This window comes from Meriones unguiculatus, chromosome 12 (assembly GCF_030254825.1).
Source record: "Meriones unguiculatus strain TT.TT164.6M chromosome 12, Bangor_MerUng_6.1, whole genome shotgun sequence".
NCBI classification, from domain to species: Eukaryota; Metazoa; Chordata; class Mammalia; order Rodentia; family Muridae; genus Meriones; species Meriones unguiculatus.
Window position 1 is genome coordinate 86,658,616 of NC_083360.1, and position 17,679 is coordinate 86,676,294.

Below are 17,679 nucleotides of genomic sequence, written 5' to 3' on the forward strand. Positions count from 1 at the left end.
AACCCACTAGTAAGACCCAATGTAGATGGAGAAGATGGAAGGGAACTTAAAGAGACAGCCCCATCATTCCACCACCGTTAGTGTGGCAGGGACTGAGAAAGAGTTGATTAAAAAAAAAGTGCCTGGTGTAGTGGCATACTCCTATAATCCCAGCCCTTGGGAGGCAGAGGTAGGCGCATCAGGAAGGAAAGGTCTTTGACGAGGCTGTGGGTTTGAGGCCACACAAGGCTTACGTGAGAGCTAGTCTCAAAAGGCCAGGAGATGCATTATCCAATCTATGCTTACAAGTAAACTTGGTAAGCATGCAATGATTTGAAAAAGAGCAAGTTACCAGGATGCAGTTCTGCTCTTCTGTATAGAAGCTCTGTATTTATCTTCTAGGTTTAAATCTAGAAAACCTGCCTACTCAGGAATGTGACGCTTAAGCATTTTACTTTATAAATTTCAGTACACATTATGTAAAACCAAAGCTAAAAAACCGAAGGAGAAAAAAAAATTGAGTATCCTCGGTGGCTTAAGCCCAGTTTGCCAAGATGGTTTTACTACTCAGAAAGGATCTTTTGTGAATTAAGAATGGACCTGTCCCTGTGGCTCCGGCCTGTCCTTTGTGGGAAGGCTGAAAAACCCTTGTGTGTTCTAGCAGACCCACTTCCAGTGGCAAGGTGCAGTTAGCTGGGCAGGAGGGCCAGCAGCTGCTGTACCAGTGCATCTTTGGAGGTATATTCAGACTAAGCTCGACATTAACACCAAATATGCCTCTCTGTTAGGTGCTTCCTGTTGTGGGTTCAAGGACATCCTACGGCGGTTCTATGGCTCTATTCTTGTTAGTGCTGTGCAGGCTGACAGGGCACTTCTGAGGCTTTGTGCCCAAGTCTAAGAAAAATCCTGATCCTAGTTGTAATTTTCATCAGCAAAACCTTTGAAGAGTGTACTCCTCACCCCATACAAAGATGGACAGTTGAGACACACTGTCCAGGCCTCTGGGCCTTTAGAAACAGTTACTTTCAAGGGCAGGCTCAGCCTCCCGTGTCTCGGGCCTGCATCTGCACCCAGGGCACTGGGGTTCTACTTCCTGGGTGGGCCACACCTCGGGCTCCTGTGCCACTCCAGCTGAAGGGCTGCTTGCAGTTAAAGCCATTCCGAGCGTGAGGCAGGGTTAAGTGCAGGATTAGCCTGGTAGGCTGGACAGGAAGGGTTAACTGTAAGCATGTCAGGAAAGGATGCAGGAGCCAGCCTAAAGGTGCTCAACTTCAAAGATGGCATCCCCTGAGTCACCTGAGTACCAGACTAAGAGAGTAGAGCTCCACAGACCAGAGTGAAAACGACATGAACAGCAGGATGGGGGAAAGGCTCGTTTGTTTCGGATTATCAAGTCCAGCTGGTACAGAAAGGGCATGCTGGAACTAGAAAGTCATTTTTTAAGCTGTCATAGTAAAATATCAGTGCAGGCAAGAAACATCAGTGGTGCTCAGTCTAAGAGAAATTTTGAGGAACAAGATGTCTGCATAGTCTGAGAAGTGCCTCTACATACAGGGATTATTACTAAACGGGGAAATAAATGCATAGCAGAGAAGCCAGCCATGCTGAGCAGGTGGTGCTGAGATTTGTCTGAGAGGCAAGAGATTCTGGTAGAGAATGCAAACTCAAATGAGGTATTTTGTGCTAAAACCAAACAAAAATGCAGGATATAAGGGCCTATATTCATGAAAATAATAATACCCATGCCACAAAGCCTCAAGTTATGTGCAGTGTGTGACCCCAGGCTTGGGAAGTTCCCCACTGAGGACAGGACATCAGTGGGCGGCTGAGAGGTTAGAGCCTCCACACACTGACCTTGGCTGAAGTCCTGGGCAAGGAATCAACATCCACTGTGAGGCGGGCGGGCGGCAAGGGGCTGTGGTGCCTGCTTCAGCTGTGGAGCGGAGGGAAAAAGATCAAGGGGGTCCAAGTGTTAGTTCCTGAGCATGCGTAGGTGAGGCTGTATTACAGAGGATGCAGGTTTCCTTCTCTCCTGAAAGCTTAAGTGCTTAGTAAAATTTTCCTTTAAAATATTTCTAATGTAGTAAATAAAATGGCGTGGGTGTCCTTTGCCAGCTGTCGCTAAAGGCGCCTTTACTACCTGCTGGTGACTTAGGCAGATCTTGAGTGACTCAGCACTCAGCTTCACTGTCCCAAAGGCCCGGTTTATACTGAGCTACCCTCCCGTGGCTACCAAACCAGAAACCCCTTTGGTTTGATTCAGTTAGTAGCCGGGACAAATAAACACAAATCTGAGCATGCGTTCTCCTTGATAAGCGGCTGGGTGTAACTAGGGTGATCAGTGTAACATCCTTTTTATGCCAGTTTTGTACAGGAAGTGCAAAAGTGCCGACTCAGTGTTTATTTCCTTTCTGCCCACCCTGACCTTGGTGATGGTTGTACCCACATGAGCATTCACATGAGCACATTCCCGGAGTAACCATAGGAGGAGCAGAGTTCTTGTCTAGACAGTAACAGAGGGAGTTAGCTGCAGAGAGCGGAACTGTTGTGCAGTAGAAGCTGCCGGGTCTTCTTGGAGAATGCATAGAAGACGGAGAATCATGGAACAGGCGTCCCCCAACCACCCTCCCCTCCCTTCCCCCTAAGTTCTACTCCCACCCCATGCCCTCCCTACTGACAGTGTTAACAAAAGCTTAATCTTCCAGTTTTAAAGTGCAAATGATTTGGATAGGACCGCTGCCGCGACAGGTCTGAACGGAAGAACGAAGTCCTCAGCTACGCGATGTTTTCCAGAATATAAAAGATGAGCTCCATGACCACAGGGCCCTCACTGAGCTGGCAGGCTCCGCCATGGATGACGGGCACCAGGGCGCTGTCCAGATCGTTCATGTACTGGGAGGGGAGGGGCTGGCCATTGCTCCCCGCTTGATAGCCGACCTGCCACAGAGAGAACAGGACGACAGGTTACTGACAGAGATCTCCGCAGAGGGCAGCCAAAGAAGCCACGCGGGGAACAGCACATCCTTGCCACGAGCTAGACCCACAACGTGCGTCAAGTCCTTCCTCCTCTTTCAACTGGTTAATCATTCTGGCATCTGCCATCCACCCTGGCCACTGGGGAGCTATGAGACCTTGGGCGGGTCCCTTAATCTGCTAGTGTCTTTCCTGGGAAGAGAAGTGGTGAGTCAGCTAATACTTCAGTTGTAAAAGTTAAAGTGAGGAATGTAACCTAGCACTAACTCCGGCCTGTGGCAGTCTCCAGTAAGCCACTGGTGAGCAACTGTAAGCAAATGCAAAAACAAAGGGCAGCAGAGAGGTACTTGCTATCCAGGGGTTCCGGTGAGAGCGCCAGGCAGGTCATCAGTACTAGGAAACGTCACTGGCATTACACAGAGGCACCTGTTTTCTAAACTGCATCTTTCATGTGTGTGCACGCACCGTGGTGCGTGTGCCGTGACGTGGAGTCAGGAAGTATCAACCTGAGGGCCCACACTCATTTCTTCTTTAAAAATAGCCTTTTCAGGGCTGGAGAGATGGCTCAGAGGTTAGGAGCACTGGCTGCTCTTCCAGAGGTCCAGAGTTCAATTCCCAGCACCCACATGGTGGCTCACAACCATCTATAGTGAGATCTGGTGCCCTCTACTGATGTGCAAATGCAGGCAGGATACTGTATAAATAATAAATAATAAATAAAAAAAATAGCCTTTTTCAAAAAATGTGTGTGAGTGACTGCAAGTGTGGACGTACCACGCGCACGCCTGCTACCTAAGGAGGCCAGAAGAGCCCCTACAACCAGAGTTAAGGATGCTTGGGAACCACCATGTGGGAGCCAGGAACTGAACCAGGTCCTCTGCAGGAGCAACCCGTGCTGCTAAGCCCCGAGCAGCTCTGCAGCCCCTCCCACACTCATTCCTGATGGCCCAGTGCCAAGGACTGTGAAAACGGCAGCCGGCAAAGTGTAGCATCCCATGCAGGGCTGTGGGAACTTCTGGACGGCACGACCACCGGAGAGGACAAGGAACGGGAGCTTCCGAGTGAGGACTGGGTTGTTAATACGAGAGCATGTAAAAACTGCAAGCCAGGCATGGTGGCGCACACCTCAGCACTCAAGAGGCAGACGGATCCCTCGGGGTTCAAGGCCAGGCGGGGCAACATAGTAAGACCATCTCAAAAAGCCAAAGACAAAAACAAGCAAAAAGCTATCAAGTCCAATGACGGGAAAATTCTTGGTGAGACAGCTCAGACCTACTCTCTAACTAAATGAAAATACTGGCATAAAAAGAAAAAAAAAAAGATCTCCCTAGGCAGCGCCAACTGCCGGCGCCAGGCACAGGAGCCTGGTCCAGCGGCAACTGCACGAAGGGTCACTCTCGGCTGGGGAGGGAGGCTCGAAGGGGAGCACGCTGGCGGCAGGCGGGTCCTCCCGTGTGCCCACGCCCACAGCAGGCAGGGCCTGGCGGAGCACGGCGGAGCGGCACTGCGGGCGGCCAGGCCAGGAGGTGTCTGGAGGTGTCTGAAGGTGTGAGCCCCGGGGACTCACGCCAGCTCGCGGGTGAGCAAATCACGGCCGCCCGAAAGCTCCGGGCGCTCACCTGGTCGGAGTCGAGCGTCACGCGCAGGCCCAGCTTAGTCGTCCCGTCCTCCTTCAGCAGCTTCAGGTGGGGGCAGAGGGCGAGGCAGAATGCCTTGGCGACCTGCTCGGTCAGCCTGCTGTGGTCTGCAGGGTCACTCAGGCAGTTATGGTGGTCATCGCTTTCTAGAAAAAACACCTATCCCAAAAGAGAGAGGCTTTTCACTAGGGCCCGGATGAAGGCCTGAGGGAGCCTCCAGTTCCCTTGGATGTACAAGGTGGCCTAGAGGAGGGGCCTCGGGGCCAGGGAAACTACCCCAGGGCTGGGCGCTCTTCGGCAGGAGAAGGCGCACACTGCACGGCCCAGCCCCTGGGTCTAACCCCTGGGACCTATGTAAAGGTAGAAAGAACCTTTTCCATCAAGTTGACCTCTGACCTTCACACATGTGCCACGACATGCGCACATAGACACGATACAATCTGAAAAGTACAGCGGCACGGACAGCCCCAGCTTGGCTGTCTCTGTCCACACGCCGGCAGTGGCAGTGTGCTCCTGCTCCTCTGTGCAATGACACTTCCTACGCGGACCCTTTTGAAATGGGGCTTTCCGCTGTCCCAGCTTGCCGTGCAGCCAAGGGTGGGGGCTGTGTTGTAGGACCTTTTAAAAAATGAACTGATGCAGAACGTTAGCAGCCCAGGCTGGCCTCAAGTTCGTGATCGCCCTGCCTCAGCCTCCTAAGCGCAGTGATTACAGGTGTGTGCAGGTTCACTGGCTAGCAGCTGGCGTGATCCGGCTTCGACTTGGAACTTACCGTTACTCGTCTGCCTGGTAAGTTTGGACAGACCTCATTGTGAGTGTACCCTTTTAAAGAGCACGCTGTTCAAGAGAGAGTGAACGGTGAGTGCAACATGGCACGCTCAACCTTCAAGAACACAGCAGGTGTGCCCACCCAGAGACAGCCTTCTGCGTTCCAAAGCAAACGCCTCTGAAAGGGAGTTCATGAGAAGACACATCAGAGTGCTTGTGGACTCTCCTTCCCAGTGAGCCAAGGCATATCAGGGAATCAAATGTAGTAGATAGACGAAAAGATTGTTTTTCAGAGAATGTTTTTCTTTAAAAAAAAAAAAAAAAACTTGCACATTTTTTATACGTATTTGTCATAGAAGTGCCCCGAGCGCCGGAGGAAGCAAGAGGTCAAGCTCTGGGCGTTGGCTCTTTCCTCCACCATGTGGGTCCCCAGGACTGAATTCAGATCTTCAGGCTTGGTGTAGATGCCTTTACCCACAGACCCATCTCTCTGGCTCAACTTTTTCCTTCCGAATCAGCCCAGACTGGGCTTCTGGCTTAGCAAAAGGCTGTGCTGAAAGCAGGACAAGCAGCCCAATTCTCATGCCCTTACCTCTGTCCACCTGATGACTTTCCCATTCGCCTTATACTCTGAGCCGTGGAATATCTTCACATTTGTTATGGACTCCATGGACTTCCCATCTATAGGACTCACCACGCTACAACAGAGGAGAGGGAGCACATATCCTGTCACACGTTTGGGGTGCTTTGCCGAAAACACCTTCAGCATCATGCAGCAAGAAGCAGAGCGCTCACGGAGAGGGCTGTGCACCGCGACAATTCAAGTTCGCACACTGAAGGGGAGACACTGCAAAAAGGCGTCTTTCAAAGCTTAGTGTGCTATACAACTGTTTACTCACACCTGCTCTTTTCCCAGCGTTTCTTCGTTTATAAATACAGGCTACTGAGCCCAACCTGGTTCCCCACCCTGCTCTGACTCTAGAACCACATTCGCCATGCTCCCCTTCGCTTATCTGCCTTCGAAAGGAAGCTCTGAAGGGGAGAGAGGGATCACGTCATCCCTGGGGCCTGTATGTCTGGTACTGACCACTGCTCCCGGAACCCAGGGAGTTTGAGAAACGTCTGCTAAGAACTACTGATGGCTGGGGACTTGGCCCAGTGATGAGACCTTGGTGACAAGCGGAAGAGCCCAATTTCTTCCCCCGTGATGACATCAAATGTGTGAATAAATAAATACAAGCTCATGGGCTGGTGTGAAGTCACAGACCCAAGTCTATCACCACATACGCTCTTCTGTGCTAATCCATCTCTCTTAGATTCCTAACAGAAGTTACTTCTGACAAGTATTTCTCCATTCAAATACAGCAAGTAAATTAAATATGTGTAGGTACACATTTACTCTGAAAAGAACATACAATGACTGATTTAAAAAAACAAACCAGACTCCTCTCAATAATCTTTAAGTCTTTTATCTTGATTCTTTTTAGCTTGTCCGAGACAGGATCTCACTCTGTGGTCCGGCTGGCCTCACACTCAGAGCTCCACCTGCCTCTGCCTCCTGGGATTAAAGGCGCGCACTGCCACACTTGGCTCTGTTCTTAATTCTCTACACGTCCAAAGTTAAGTCAGGGGCCAGCAAGCTGGCTCGGCGCTGAGTGAGGTCTGGCCACTTAAGAGCTTGGTCCCCAGAACCTATACAGAACCAATATAAAGGTGAAGGAAAGAGCCACCTACACAACGCTGTGCCCCTCTCACCCCCCAAATAAATAGATGTAATAAAAAAATTAGAAGAGAAACCTTAGCTGGGGAATGGAGCAGGAAATACTGAAGCTCTGCTGCCCAAGAAGAGAGAAATGTACGGAAGAGTCAGAATACAGACAGTGGCCAGAGAAGATCTTACTGAGACTGGCACTGGGACTGTGGAGCCAGGTGGAGGTGTTCACGGAGCACCTTGAGGAAGACAGCAGCATGTGCAAACTCTGTGCTCCAGTGAAAGGCTAGTGCCCTGAGGTTGAGAGGCAGAGGCTGGAAGACTGCTTTGAGTCTAAGATCAACCTGCACTAAATAGCAAATTCCAGGCCAGCCTGGGCTACCTAGCTATGAGATCCTGTCTCAAAATAGGAAGAGATGTAGGGCCTTAGAAGTAGTAAATGACTTTAAATTTTATCTGGAAAGACACTGGAAGCCATTGGCGGTTTGAAGGGAAAAGTGACATCATGCTGGCAGCTGTGTTAGAGAGACTAGAAGCTTATCGGAATGAGAGAAGGAAAGCAGAGATGAGGGAGGCACCAGAGGCTGCCTCGGTGGTCCAGACGAAGGGGCTTAAACTGGGTAAACTCCTTTTCAAACACGCATGGTGGCGGTGGGGGTGGCGAGAGCCCCTCTAGTTTGGGGTGTATTCTGAAGCACAGCAAGCAGGATTTACTGTTGGGCTAACTGTGGGGTAGGAGAGAAAGACAAGTGTCAAAAACGAACCCAGGGTTAGTGTGACACAGTAGCACAGAGTTGCCATGAGCGAGGCAAGAGTTTGGGTTTGAAGCCCAGAAAGGTGGGCGTAAGTCAGAGTGTTGCGAGCCTTAGTTTTATGGCGCTCAGTCATTCACGTGAAATAAGAACACATGTTCTGTCAACGGGTTAGCAAAGATGCCTGACACCCACCAGGCCTGTATGTCTATTTGAGCGAGTTAGGTGCCCCTGCTTTTCTTTCGCTGCCTCAGCTTTCCCTCAAAGGCACACACCACGACTCCTTCAGGAATCACGGTAAGGGAGCTTGCTCAGTGGTTACAGGCACATGCTAGGTGTGGTTCCCTGGATCCAGGAAAGTGGCTCCCAGCCACCTGTAGTTTCAGGGAGCTGAGGCCTGAGGGTCCGTGGGCACCCACAGTCATGTGCACAGTCATACTCACAGACAGGAGTTAAAAATAACTTTAAAAAAAATTTCAGTTGAGCTTTCAGAAATCTCAGCCTCAGTGTTCTACATTCCTTGCTCACAGGCAGGTGCGGGCAAGCCCTGTGTGCACGGTGGACAAAGCCTGAGCCGCCCCAGCTGGCTCTCAGGGGCTGCACTTACCCTTGGTTGACCGTCTTGTCGTCCTCCGCCCACTGGACGTGGATCTGCTCCTGCGGGTCCTCCGCATCCGCCTTCCCACAGGTGATGGTGAAGTCCTTCATCTCTCGGAGCGCCTGCCTCAGGGAGTCCATGCTCTCCGCGGTGATCTGGACCATGACGCCATCTAAGAGCACCAGCAGGAGACCACACGGGGGGGGGGGGTGTAAAGCCTGGGAGGGGCGGCTGAGACCCAGTGCCCAGCAGACCCTCTGACAGAGAGATGAGCTCTGCTCATAGACACAAAGAGCTTTTCATTTTGAGCTGAAAAAGCAGAGCAAACCTGCGGACTTCCGCTCGGCCCCCAGTGTTTCTTCTGAGACTCCGAGGGAAACCATGAGCACACTGCTGCTCCTCAGCCTCACAGAGCACTGTATTCCTGTTGCCTTCCTGCAGTTACCACATCCTGACTGCACTGGCGTCTCTGTCTCTCTTAACGTCTTACCATCTACTCTTAACTCCCGCCTATACATGAATGTCCTGTAAAAGTTTGTTTCACAGTTGCTAAATAACAATAAAAAAACAAAACAAACTTTGACTAGGTATGGTGTTAGACCTCTAACATCAGTACTTGGGCTGTAGAAGCAGGAGGATCTAGTTTGAAGATAGCCTGGTCTACATACATAGTGAGGTCCAGGCTAGCCAGGGCTACAAAATGAGACACTTTCATAAAAACAAAACAACAAAAACAAACCCAAGCAAACAAAAATTACTGCAGTGCTTTGAAAGCAAATGGCCCCATTTGGCGAACTGTTTTAAGGATTAGCAGGTGTGTGGAGGAAGTGTGTCGCCAGGAGGGGACTTTGACATTCCAAAGCCCATGCCAGGCCCAGAGTCTGCCTGCCTGCCTGCCTGTCTCTCCCCCTCCTTCTGTCTCTTCCCCCTCTCTCACCCCTCCCTGTCTCTCTCTCCCCATGGCTTACCTGCCTCCATGCTCCTATCAAATGGAAACAGAGTAACTGTAGTGGTTTCAATAAGACCAGCCCCCTACATGGCCATGCATGTGAATGTTCAAGCACCAGAGTGGCTCTACTTGAGAAGAATTAGGACATGCGGCCTTGCTGGAGTGGGCGTGGCCTTGTTAGAGGAAATGCGTCACTGGCTTTGAAGTTTCAAAAACCCAAGCCAGGTCATGTGTGAGTATGTGTGTGTGCTTTCTGTCCATCTGTCTCTGCCTGAGGATCAGAAGGTAGCTCTCAACCCCTGCTCCACTGTCTGCCTGCAGGCTGCCACCCTCCACACTATGGTGATAATGGACCAAACCTCTGAGACTGTAAACAAGGCCGAGATTAAATGTTTTCCTTTCGAAGAGTTGCCTTGGTCATGGTATCTCCTCACAGATGGACAGTGATGAAGCCAGACGTTGGTACCAGAATGCTGGGTACCTCTGAAAGGGTTAGGCTAACTTTGTAACCTAAAGCCTATACTTTTGAGTTTTAGGTCTAGGTTAAGCTAAAGCCTCTTAGTACCTTTCCAGAGAACGGAGGAATGTGACCTATCTGTAAGGACAGATACAAAAAAGCGAGCAAGCAATGACCTTCACTCAGCAAAAAGAATGACCAGACCCTTGTCTTTGTGATAGTGTTTCTTAGCAACCAACCCAGATGGCCTCAGTCCTTCTTCTGAGTAGCTCCTGACCTCCAGCCAAAAGCCTGCAGCCCCAATCTTCAAGGATGAGCTAACCACCCCCACCTTTAATTGCAGCTGCATCCACACTTGGCAGGGCTGGCCAAGCTTGAGCACCTAAGACTAACCAATTATCTTACTTTATAGCTTCCTCATCCAATCCTGAATTGCCAAGACTGCAACCTCAAAATTTCCATGCTTTGTCTTTTAAAAACCCCAAACCTTTGTCTCCTGTTGCCACTCCTTGCTGACCAACAGGGGTGACCCCATGGCGAAATGGTCAAAATAAACCTTGTGAGATTTTGCATCAAGACCCATCTAATGAATTTTCTTCATCCCTTCTCGAAATTAGGCTCATGCTGGGCCTAAGACCTCTCAGAAATAGGCTTGACCGTGTTGCTTGTTGGCAGAATGTAGACTTTGGACTAGGAAAGCAGCGAAGGCTTTAAACTGGCAGTGGGGGTGAGGGGCGGGGTGTTAAGGGGCCCTCCTGGTAGGAGCATGGAAGACAGGGGTCCTGAGAGCAGTGTAGATTATGATGGCCTGGTGCACGAGGGTTCCCAGGGGAAGGATATTAGCAACTGACCTAGTGACCAGTCTTGTGATATTTTGGTGCTTCCTGCCTTTGTCAAAAAAATCTGCCTGAGGCTAAATTAAAGTTTTGGATTAATGGCCTTGGCAGAGGAAACCTCAGGACAGCCTGGTTTTGGTTCTGTCATGTGCTTATTCATGGTCACTCTTATGCAGATCTGTAATGAAAAGGAACAAGCTGAGCAAGGAAAAATACAAAGTATACAGTTTGAGAAGGAAAGGCACACAAGGAAGTGTAATGGGACTAAGTCCAGTGCTCAAAGGGGTAAAGTTTAAAGAAAAGCCTGAGGCTAAATGGAATAAAGGGAGCGATGACTTTAGGACAGACCGCACCAAGGAAAGCTTCCAATTTGTGATAATAATTAAAGAAAAGCTTAAGCATCCAGAAAATCACTGAGAACAGAGCTCTGGTGAAGAAACGGCTGAATGTGGGGGCTGAGCTCCAGCCCAGCAAGCAGAGGAAGGGAATGTGAAGAAAGGGGTTATGGAATCTCCCTTCCTGGCTAAGAAAGCAGCTCAGACAGGTGTGTGGCAGGGGTATCCCTGCACGGAGGCCCAGACATGCCACTGCATGAAGCTGTGAAGGTGAAGCCTGGGTTTCACTAGAAACCCCAAGATTGTGGAGACACCAGAGTTGTGAGATACCTGCCAAGGAGAGCTGCTAACAGGAAGTAGAACCAGCCCGAGAGAGAGAGAGAGAGAGAGAGAGAGAGAGAGAGAGAGAGAGAGAGAGGTATGTTAGTCAACAAAGCTGGAAGGAGCTGGGCATCTGAAGAATGCTTTGACATCAGACATGGAGATGCAGAGTTTGGAGTCTGCCCAGCTGGCTTCCAGACCTGCTTGAGTCCAGTATTTCCTCACTATGCTTCCTTTCCTCCCTTTTGGAATGGTAATGTATATCCTGTACCATTGTATTTTGGAAGTATGTGATCTGCTTTTCTATTTTGATTTTATAGGGGATTACACTTAAGAGATTGCTGTGGGGCTGGAGGGATGGCTCAGAGGTTGAGAGCACTGGCTGCTCTTCCAGAGGTCCCGAGTTCAATTCCCATCACCCACATGGTGGCTCATAACCATCTATAGTGAGATCTGGTGCCCTCTTCTGGTGAGCAGGCACACATGCAGACAGAATACTGTATATATACTGTATACATATAAATAAATAAATCTTTAAAAAAAAAGAGAGATTGCCGTGAGTCTCAGAAGAGACTGAATTTTAGACTTTAAATGGACAATGATAGACTGTGAGCGCACTTCAACTTGGACTGAATGCATTTTTGTATTCTGATATGGCTACAAGCCTACGGGGCCAAGGAGGGAAATGTGGTTGCATGAAGCGGAATGCTCCCCACGGGCTCATACATTTGAGTGCTCAGTCATCAAGGAGTGACTCCAGGTGCCCACAATGGGCCGAGGCACAGGAGCCACTGGCTCTGCAGCTTCCTGTCCTCTCCAGCTCAGCCCCTAACAATTTCTAAAGATCGTTTTGCTGTACAGTTGGAACTGTGAGATTTGGTTATGAGATATGCTGTACTTCACACACTGTTTTACTAAATTTGTAAAAAAAGATCAAAGCCAGTGTGTGCAAACACATGTAAAATTGTCTATGGCAATCTATGGAATCCATCTTTCAAAAAGACTGCCTTTACTTAGACAGACAGGAGGATCAGCATTTCAAGGATTTTCTCAGTTACAAACTGAACTCAAGGCCAGCCTGACCTCCATGAGACCCTGTCTCAAAAGCTCAAGCTGGGAGAGGGGTCTGAGGAGAATGGGAAATGGTTATATTCAAGATAAATTATATATATTTATTATATACCAATAAGATGTGTTTTTTAAAAAGAATGCTATTAATGATATTTCTTTGAGAGGATGTGTACAAATGACACAGGGTACATGAGGTCTGAGTACAACTTGCAGGAGTCCGTTCTCCCCGCTCCACCTGTGGCTCCCAGGGATGGAACTCAGGTCACCAGGCTTGGTGGCAGGTGCTTTCACCTACTGAGCCACCTCACAGGCCCAGGTTTGCTTTCAGACAGGCCTTGGAGTAAGCTAGTGTGAAAATGAACACCTATCAGCCCGGCACGGTGGCACACTACTAGAATCCCAGCACTTGGGAGGCTGAAGCCTGAGGACCCTGAGTTCAACTAAAATTGTGTTACACAGCAAGTTTGAGGCCGGCCTGAACTACACAGTGCAGCCTTAACACAAAAATAGTAACAGGGCTGGACAGTCATCCGTGGTTAGGCTCTTCCAGGGGACCCAGGTTCAATTTCTAGCATAACCATCTGAAACCCATGTTCCAGGAAATCTAAAATTCTCTTACGACCTTTTTGGGCCCCAGGGATATGTGTGGTACACATATACACGCAGGCAAAACATCCTTACATGTAAAACAAAATAAATACATCTTTAAAAAATAATAAAAATAAAAGCTAAACTCCCCCAAGATGGAGACCTACAACACTTTACAGCAGGCAAAGCTGAGCTCAAGGTGTCCTACCTGAATGCTTGAAAAAAAAAAAAGGTTTTTAATAATTCTTTTAATTTTATTTTCTGTGCAGTTACAAAGGTATCAGAATCCCTGGACCTGGAATTATAGACAGTTGTGAGCTGCCATGTGGGTGCTGGGAATTGAATCTGGGTCCTTTGGAAAAACAGGCAATGCTCTTAACCGATGAGCCATTTCTCCAGCCCCCAAACAATTTGACTAAATACTTTATAGCTCTCTGTAAGTCTCACAGACTGCTTTCCTAATATGCATGAGGCGTTGGGCGGGACTCCCAAAAATTCTTCCACTAGGCATGGTAGTAGCAAGTAATTGTAATCCCAGCATTCAGGAGGTAAAGGTAGGAAGACCACATATATGTCCAAGGTCATCCTTGGCTACACAGTGAATTCCAGGCCAATCTGAAGTACAGGAGTCTCATCTCGTTCACCTTTCCTCCTTTGTTATGTGAAGATCTAACTAAGTAAACTTAAAAAAAAAATGTGCTGTAAACTTATTTTTTTCAAGCCTGATAACTGCTTAGAGCAGGAATGTTTAATATATTTAAGGCAGTAACAGTTATTTAACTATAACACACATTCCCAGTAATAATCTGTTTTACACTTAGCACAGCATTAAACTGCAAGTCAGCGTCATCGTTACTGTTGAAACGGTTTTGATCTACAATATGACTGAGCCAGCAAGCAGATCATTAAGAGTTCAAGGCCATGGCAGTCTACATTGCAAGCTCCAGGCCAACCAAGGCTACATAACGAGACCTTGTCTCAGAAACACAAAAACTATGGCAATGTAATTCAGCTGCACTCCTGGAAGTAAAAAACCCCAACTCACTGCCACATATAGGCAATTCCGACACTGGAGACAGCGCTTCCTGTCTTGCGCCCTCCCCAGTGCCACTTTGTTATTCCTGCATCAAAAAGGCCCTCTTCTCTCCCTCCGGCCTACCCTGCTGTTGTGAAGGGACACTTCCTAGCTTCCTGCTGCAGCCCTTGTGTTTAGTGACCACTCCTGGTCTCCAAATCATCCCGGCCCCAGCATGCCCATGAAAAGACCGCCAGGGAATTCTACCTCATTTCAGGGAAATAATTCTGTGCCTTTAAGTCATACCAAATGTCATGGGACAGTGTCAAACTCTGTAGTGCCCTATCAAGATTCCTCAGCCTGCAAGCAAGCAGGACAAAAGAACTAGGCACCCTGTGCCAGGTTTTTGTTTGCTTGTTTGTTTTTCTCGCTCTGTTGGTTAGACTGGTCTGGAACTCCTGGGTTCCAGTGAGCTTCCTGCCTCATCCTCCTGGGTAGCTGGCAGGACAAGTACGTGCCACTATGCCCAGCTCCTGTGACAGTCTTAACCTGCTGAAAAAATGACGTATATCTGAATTAAAAAAAATAAATAAAATAAAATAAAATACAAGCTAGACATCTACGGCAGGTGTCAGCCCCTCCCCCACCAGAGCTTCACGCCCAGGTGGCCCTGAACTCTCTAGGATAAGCTTAAACTCCTGCCTCCACTTTCCCGATGCTGGGGTTACAGACTATACAACCACTTCTGTTTGAGCATCGAGGCAAACTTTACGTTCTCAACTACTTCCGCAGCCCTCCAGGCACTCTTAAGATTGCCTACTTTTCAGCTGTATAGTCAGGACTGAACTGAGGCAGGGGAGACAACCATCCCTTACCTTCCACAATACTGGACTTGGCAAGGTATCCTGAAGAGGATTTCAGAGCGCCACTGAACACAAAGAAACTGGCACCAGTCACTACAACAGACACAGAAGTAGGTTAGTGAAGACAGATGGCTGAGATAGGCATTGAGAACAATAATGAGACTTAAGTTGGGAATTCTAGGAATCATCATCCAGAAAAACAAAACACCACTGTGTGAACTAACCAGTTAGTTCCAGTGCCTATATAGGTTTGTGGAAGAAGTTTTAAGACACAATCAACCTTTCATCCTGTTGCACTCTTTCTCATTCAAGGGTCAAAGAATTTCAGAAACAAAATCTTAATGGCCATGATCCTAGGGTTGGCTTGGCTTGTAGCGTATTTCTGAAATAAAGGTTTACTGGAACAAAGGCAGTTCCATTCATTTATATGTTTTCTAAGGCGATCCAGAACTGTAACTGTAAGCAGAGCAGCTGCTGGCAAATATTAATCATTTGATTCTTCACAGAAAGGTTTGTAACTCTTCACTGATGTCTAGATTTTTCTATCGTATAATCAAGTATATACTGAAGATGTTAAAAAAGAAAAAGTGTTCATTGATACAGAGTGTTAGCTATTTTATCTGCCAAGCAGAGTTAGTTTGTTTCTTTGTTTTGGTGGTTTTATTTGCTTTTTTGAGACAGGGTCTCACTTGTGTAGCCCTGGCTGTTCTGGCACTCACTCTGTAGACCAGGATGACCTTGAACTCACAGAGATCCACCTGCCTCTGCCTTCTGAATACTGGATTGCAGGTGTGCACCCCGACCCAGTAGAGCTCGTTTGAAAAGCTTTCTTCTGGACTTTGCTGGAGCCAGACATGCCCATAACGCAGTCATACATGCAGAATATAAATAATTTAAATAAAATAAAACTCCTCCAGCAGTGCCCCTGCTTACCCTTCCTGGGCTGGTTGTGGATACTGATGGCTTGTGTCTGATAGTTTCCATCATCATTCTGTACACAAACGAGGTGGGAATCCGCCTTTTCATTGAAGCAGGCCCCTCCTGCCAAGACGTGTTCATTGGACTTGTTCATGGCTTTCATCATCTACAAAGAACAGGGTTAACCTTATTCTGCAAGAATGGACAACTTTTCTAGCATGGCAAACCACCAACTTCTCAGAGACAGTCAGTCAGCCACAGTTTAGAAAAACAAAAGTTCCCTATGCAAGTTAGCTATATAACGTCTGAACATTCTGCATTCATTTTCTTTGTCTTTTTTCGTTTTTTGTTGTATTGTTGTTTGAGACAAGGTCTCACTATTTAGATGGCCTAGAACTCCTACGTAAACCATGGTAACCTTGAACTCCTAGATATCCACCTGCCTCGGCTTTCAGAGTGCTAGGATTAGAGGTCTAGGAGACCATGCCCAGCTTGTTTGCTGTTTCCTAGTTTCACTGAATTCAGTTAATACAAACTAGTTCAGTTAAGTGCACAGTCTCTTATTGCTTTTTCTAAGGACAGAAACCTTGAAATTATAACTCTAAAAGAATGTCACAATTTAAGTGCATCTGCCTACTTCCTTGATATCAAACCTGAGGCTTTTCTCTAGAAATCTATGAAGTTCATTGTTAGTTAATTTGAATAATTTGAGTTCTTTAATGAATATTAGTATTCTGTATTCTTTTCTCTTCTTACATATTTTATTTATTATTTATACCATATTCTACCTGCATGCGTGCCAACATGCCAGAAGAGGGCACCAGATCTCACTATAGATGGTTGTGAGCCATCATGTGGCATTGCTGGGAATTGAACTCAGGACCTCTGGAAAAGCAGCCAGTGAGTGCTCTTAACCTCTAAGCCATCTCTCCAGCCCACGTGCTGCTAACGTAAATTTAACATGGGAAAGCACTGAGGAGCTGGGGCTGTGGTTGCCTCACTGGGCAAGCATGAATGCCGTAGTTTAGATCCTAGAAGGTCGGTATGGCCATGACAGCCTGTAAACCCAGTGTGTAGGAAGAGCAGAGGCAGGAAGATTGCTGTGACTTCGTGGCCACTACGCTCAGAGAAAGATTCTGTTTCAAGGAAACAAGGTGTGGGGTGACAGAGCGGGGCAGCAGAAGTCCTGCTCGGAGTCTGCATGTACACAAACCTGTGCAGTCAAAAGAGAAAAAGGAGGTTCTTGGGCCATTAAAAAAAAAAAAAAAAAAAAAAAAGACTGAACCTACTTTGATGCTAACCTGCAATTAGATCAAGTTAATGTTCCTTTTCCCCATCCTTTCTTCATGTTTTTACATCTGTCTAACTTACTGATCTATTTTTAAATTAGTTGTTTCCTTTGAACAGTTAATCTGAAACTGTTGCAGCCCCATTTCTTTCTCTGAGACAAGCAGCTAGAGCAGCACGTCCCTTCTTCCTGTACCACCCGCCTGCTCTCTGTTCCACGCTTTTAAACGAAACACTGGGATAGATGAATGCTCGGAAATAGAAAGCAGATGGTTTGTTGGTTGGTTTGTTTGTTTAAGACAGGATTTCTTTGTGTTGATCAGGCTGTCCTGGAATTTGTTTTGTAGACCAAGCTGGTCTTGAACTCAGAGATCTGCATGTCTTCCGAATGCTGGGATTATAAGTGTATTACCACCACCTAATCCAGGACTTCATTTTCCTTTTAAGTTTGTGTGTGTGTGTGTGTGTGTGAGAGAGAGAGAGAGAGAGAGAGAGAGAGAGGGATTTCCCTATCTTTGGGAACTATCTATACAATCGATGGTAATGTGAATGGCCTCTGTAGGCTTGTATATTTCTTAGTCATCAGGGAATGGCAATATTTAAAGGATTAGAAGGATTTGG

At 47.7% G+C, this 17,679-nt stretch overlaps 1 protein-coding gene across 3 annotated transcripts in view; it reads right to left on the reverse strand.

Moving 5' to 3' along the window:
• Window positions 1-2,365: 2,365 nt before the first annotated feature.
• The window catches only part of Zfyve9 (zinc finger FYVE-type containing 9), a 119,170-nt gene continuing 103,856 nt past the window's right edge, over window positions 2,366-17,679 (reverse strand). For all 3 annotated transcript variants that reach the window (XM_060366099.1, XM_021660983.2, XM_021660977.2), the window contains 6 exons: window positions 15,787-15,937; window positions 14,866-14,946; window positions 8,428-8,590; window positions 5,950-6,055; window positions 4,572-4,748; window positions 2,366-2,916 (listed from right to left, as the gene is read on the reverse strand). In XM_060366099.1, the coding sequence (XP_060222082.1) occupies window positions 2,755-2,916; window positions 4,572-4,748; window positions 5,950-6,055; window positions 8,428-8,590; window positions 14,866-14,946; window positions 15,787-15,937 (840 nt within the window). In that variant the 3' untranslated portion in view covers window positions 2,366-2,754. The remainder of the gene's footprint in view (window positions 2,917-4,571; window positions 4,749-5,949; window positions 6,056-8,427; window positions 8,591-14,865; window positions 14,947-15,786; window positions 15,938-17,679) is intronic.